Source organism: Eimeria mitis, genomic scaffold (genome assembly GCF_000499745.2).
Source record: "Eimeria mitis Houghton genomic scaffold, Emh_scaff1244, whole genome shotgun sequence".
In the NCBI taxonomy this organism is placed as follows: Eukaryota; Apicomplexa; class Conoidasida; order Eucoccidiorida; family Eimeriidae; genus Eimeria; species Eimeria mitis.
The window spans coordinates 1-4,916 of NW_013568414.1; the positions used below are offsets into that span (position 1 = coordinate 1).

Here is a 4,916-nt window from a genome sequence, read left to right on the forward strand (position 1 = left end):
CAATGCAGAGCCTGTCCACTACAACTCCAGCAGTTCCAGCACACCTGTCACCATTCTGAACACGGGAAATCGGATGTTGACAGAAAAAGAATATTATTCCAAATGTAATCATAGACAAACTCGTTTTGCTTTTCTTCACGAGTTAGAACTCACAGACACCGTGCAATCGAGCCGTCGGCACCAGCTTGCATCCAGGCCCCGTTGGTTTGCTGCCATGTAGGCCTGCCGGCAGCAGTTTATTGTTTAAAATAAACATACACATTGGCCGCCCGTATGGCCGACTCGCGCAGTGCCTTCGGGCGCTCCGGATCGGCGGCAGGCGACGGGTTGCGCGGGGGGGCCAGCAAAGACGAAGGTGTTAGGAATGATGTTTTAAAATTCAAGTCATCCTTATCCCCTCCGAACACCTTACGTGTTCCAACTATAAAGGATGGCGGGGCCCCTGCGCAAGCCGTGGCCGGCGTGGTTCCTGACGCAGCAGCAACCCCAGCAGCAGCTGCAAAGCAAACCCGTTTGCCCGGGCGGTTCGAAGACTTCCCTCCTTCCTCTTCCCACGTAGCAGATGACCCAGCGGCGCTCTTCGTCCTCAGTAAAAAAGGGCCGCCAGGGAGACCCGGACGGGATGCGCCCCCACCAAGCTTGGGCTCCAGACAGTTCTCTGGCGGCGCTGCTGGTGCTGCTGCTTCTGCCTACACCATTGGCTCCCTTGGGAGGAAGGATATACTCTTGAGACGGAAGCACGGACGGGGTGGTTTCCGGATNACACCATTGGCTCCCTTGGGAGGAAGGATATACTCTTGAGACGGAAGCACGGACGGGGTGGTTTCCGGATAGGTAGGACCCTCTCTTAGTAGCCACCCAGCGTAAAAGAAGCTGAGTGTATACAGTCATATTAGAAGCTTATGCATAAGTGCAGCGCTGAGCAGCAGTTCCAAGAGCAAGTGAGTGCACGAATATTCGATTGGCAGGCGGCCCAATGGATCCCCCGGTGCTGTGTGTTTGAGGGCTGCGGGTGTTGTTGCAGCGGGCGGCCGGAGAGGCGTCAGCAGGGAAGGAGGCGATGAAACCTCTGAAGATGAATCTCTTCACAAACTGGATGTGTACGGCATGGAAGGTCAGGGCCTTGGTGGCTCTCATTCTGCAGCGGACGCGTTGCTGCTTTCGGGGTCGAAAGTCTTCATTAGAGGCAAAGAGAAAATCAAAGGAAAGAAATCTGACTTCAGGGGCCTCGTCACAATGCAAGTCATAGACCCTTCTCTCCTTGGCAAGCCACTGTTGCAGCAGGTGCAACCTTTCCAGTTAGCTGGCAGCAGGGGAGGGACCCGATATGGCCGTATTGTGCAGAACGAGCTCCCGAATTTGATGCACCTCAGCAAAAGCAGCGTCATACCCGCAGAAGCTCAGCTTGGAGATGGGTAAGCTCTGGGATACATGGCCTGGGAATGAACGTGAATATGCTCGGAGTGAACTGCCACCCCTGAGTTGTATTTCATGGGGTGAAACGAAATGAATTTCAGGATGCAGCGCAACGGGCGCTCGGGCGAAGCCTTCTGCGCCTCCTTAGACCACAAGCGGAAACTTGAGACACGGTAGCGGACATGTATGGNTGCAGAAAAAAAGACCCAGAAGAGTCGATAGACAGCCTTATGTATCTGCCGTCCTGCGACGACACGGCGATTATTGATTGTTTGCAGCAGCGGTTTAACCGTGGCAATTATTTCACGTCCTGTGACAACCTGTTGATATTTGTGAACCCTTGGGACTCACATGACGCAGCGAGTGAAGAGGTATTCAGCCGCAGCACAGCCGTGCACTACTGGACGTCCCGCGTGGCGGAGCTGCCATCACATCCTTACTTGGTGGCTCGCCGGGCGTTCACGAATGCAAGAAAACAGCACACAAACCAACTCGTACTCACCTTTGGAACGTTCGGCTCGGGGCAAGACCGTGTGCACCACGAGCTAGTGAAGCTTTTCATTCGCTTTGCCTTGATCATGGAGGAGACCTGGGTAGGGCTGCTTCTTTGTTTCCCCTTCGACGCTTTCAGCAGAAAGCAGAACTGTTCTTCTGTACCCCTATACTCAAGCTCTGGCTGGCTGCTGCTGTCGGCAGTACCTTGCAACGTGCTGAACTTTGTGGGTGCACCGCTTTCCTGTGCAGACAGACGAACAGGCACTCGCCATGGAAACCAAGAGAGACGCTGCAGTGTCCCTTTTGGAGTCGCTGCACATTACGAAGAGGGGGGAGCTGTTTGGGGGACGGCTGATGGACCTCTTTCAAGTAGAGCTNAGTCGCTGCACATTACGAAGAGGGGGGAGCTGTTTGGGGGACGGCTGATGGACCTCTTTCAAGTAGAGCTTGACTCCGAAGGAGACGTTGTGGGTTTCAGCTTCTTGCCCAACTCATCCTTTGAACCCAGCCAGTACGTTCTCGCTCACTAGGCGCCTGCGCAGGCTTTGCAGTGTGTGCATCATGCTGCTGATGTGCTACTGATGTGCTTTTATAGCTTTTGTTTACGAGGAATGAATGCTGCTTCCTGTTGCGTGGGGCGTGCGCTTCAGAGACATCATATCGTGGCAGATGCGGCAGGCTGCCAGTTCGGTGCCCCTGCCCAACATCTTCTACCATTTGATGTACGGCATTCACTACAACCCCAGCGACCCGCTGCTGAAGAACGCGGGACTTCATCCTGTCGACGTGAAGACTTTGATGCATTACTTTCCTGCCCCTTTTCTGCTGTACGAAGACGTACACTACGAGAAGTGTCAACAAATCCTCGCCGATCTTTCCGCCATCGGCCTCTCCGACAAGGAAAAGGCCGAGTTCCTCTCTCTTCTTTGCGCTATTCTTGTAGCAGGTAGCACCAGAACCCTACTTTTGTTACATCACTTCTTTCTAGAACTGCATGGGTTGGGGGGACAGGCCAGAGGTTTCCATTGCTCCTCAAAGACCTCTAGCGCGTCGTGTGTGAGGACGCCATAGTGTCTTGTTGTCGCCCTCTATGCACTTGATCTGCAGACGTCGTGAGTTATAAGATACAAAACGAGCTCCCGGCAGAAGCGGAAGAAGTAGAAAAGGAGGAGGAAGCCCCCGTGCCAGCGGCGCCGAGGGTGAGGCGCATAACAAAGCAAAGCGGCCAGACACTTGAGCGCACACTCATGGTAGGCAAGAAGTCGGCGATGAATTTGGCTGGTCTCGACATTATCAATCTGGTGAGCAAATTCTTTGAGTGAACAACCGGTTTGCTGCTAACGGATCAACTGCACTGCAGTGCAGCATTGAGCCTCGCGAGGCATTCAGTTGACAAAAGGTGTGCAACATTTTGCATACGAGCGACAGAGGAAGGTCATACTTCTTCGGGCCTGCGGTTGTGGTTTGACTTCAGCTGGCGAGTCTCCTAGGCGTTGACGAGACGGTAATGCGAGACATCTGCTTGGGGACAGACGCCTGGCAGGTGCGGTATTTGGCCCTCAAGCTTTTTGTGCGTGTGCGTTGGTGGCTACTGGGAATCATCAGTCAAAGTCTGCGGCTATCCAAGAAGACGGATGTTCACAAGTGAGTACGAGCAACGCCGTAGCTGAAGAGAGGCAGCAAAGCACCCGCTGTATGGGACGCTCTCGGCTAGAGCGGGGGGGAAACCTCAATTGGCATTCGCCCGGCAAAGCCTTGTGCTGCAACTACAGAGACTGTTACATTGCAACGCCGACAGGCCTTTTGCCGCAGCCAAGCAAGCTGTTGGGCCTTGGCCGTGTCAGTGAACCGCCGTGACTTTCATGAGGCTTGGGGTAAAGCGGGTGTTATGAAGGACATGCAGTGGACGAAAGGCAAGAGGCCATGGTAATAGAATTGACGTTGTGGATGCGTTGCAGTCGGGTGACGCTGCTGAAGGCAGCTGGCCTGGACTTTCGACGTGTGAGCCCGGAGTGGGCTTTCAACCAACTGCTGCACAACTACGCGGAGGAGTGTTTACTCCACATATTTGCAACTTGGGCGTTCACTCTCGGTCAGCTGCAGAGCCTCAGTGTTGCTTCTCGAGATGCTTTGTTCTTACGTGGTTCCCGATGTTGCACACTGCTCATCTGCAGCACACGACGGCGGTAGCGTAGTTGGAGATAAAAGTATCCGAGTTTCCACACGAGCTGCTTGGCCGACTCGTCTCTTTCAATGTCTTTAACGACGGGACCGTAAAGTGCATGTGTGTGTGAGAGTACAGATCAAGCAACATATCTGCTGGAAGATGTGAAGCCTCCTCCAGCAAACTTTAGCTTGAACGACGAGATCCTTGAGGTTTTCACTGGCCCCCNGAAGATGTGAAGCCTCCTCCAGCAAACTTTAGCTTGAACGACGAGATCCTTGAGGTTTTCACTGGCCCCCACGGTGTATGGCAAATATTGAAGCACGAACACACAACTAGGGGGGGAGAAGCAGCAGATGATCTGTCGGACGGAATGCCGTTAGCTGCCGTCTCCTTCGTTGATCGAATCCTCAAGAGCAAAGGCAAGACTGAGAAAATACGAGTAAGGCTCTTACCTGTAGGGAACCGTCGAAGAACAACGAACGAAACTGTCTTCAAGCTTTGCTCTACTACGGGTGCTGCGCGTCCTGCAGAAAGTTCCAGGGTATGAGCCTCCAAAACCTGAAGTTCTACGCCCTAAAATGGCAGTGAGGGTTGTGAAAGCCACTGCGAATGTGAGCAAAGGGGCAGTAGTAGCTGGTGGCACTTCCGCCAAGAAGGCATCCGGCTCCGGTTTGAACCCAAGTACGCCTTGTCTTTATAAATCCGCTGCGAACGAGCAGCTCTATAGTCTTGTTCCATATAGGGCATTTCTTTGAAGTCATGTATTCTGTCCGTTAGCCGTATGTATTTGCAAGGACCTCCATAGCTGGCCATCGTGGGTAACCGCGCTTATCCCCAG

The 4,916-nt window shown here is 53.5% G+C and overlaps 1 protein-coding gene across 1 annotated transcript in view; it reads left to right on the forward strand.

Annotated features, from left to right (window-relative positions):
* Window positions 1–273: 273 nt before the first annotated feature.
* Window positions 274–4,916, forward strand: part of EMH_0032810 (IQ calmodulin-binding motif domain-containing protein, putative) — a gene marked incomplete at both ends in the record, with an annotated part of 11,421 nt that continues 6,778 nt past the window's right edge. The window contains 10 exon segments of the mRNA XM_013494674.1: window positions 274–673; window positions 1,025–1,415; window positions 1,613–2,286; window positions 2,290–2,422; window positions 2,562–2,857; window positions 3,019–3,212; window positions 3,386–3,555; window positions 3,870–4,003; window positions 4,327–4,517; window positions 4,609–4,759. Coding sequence (XP_013350128.1) covers window positions 274–673; window positions 1,025–1,415; window positions 1,613–2,286; window positions 2,290–2,422; window positions 2,562–2,857; window positions 3,019–3,212; window positions 3,386–3,555; window positions 3,870–4,003; window positions 4,327–4,517; window positions 4,609–4,759 — 2,734 coding nt within the window.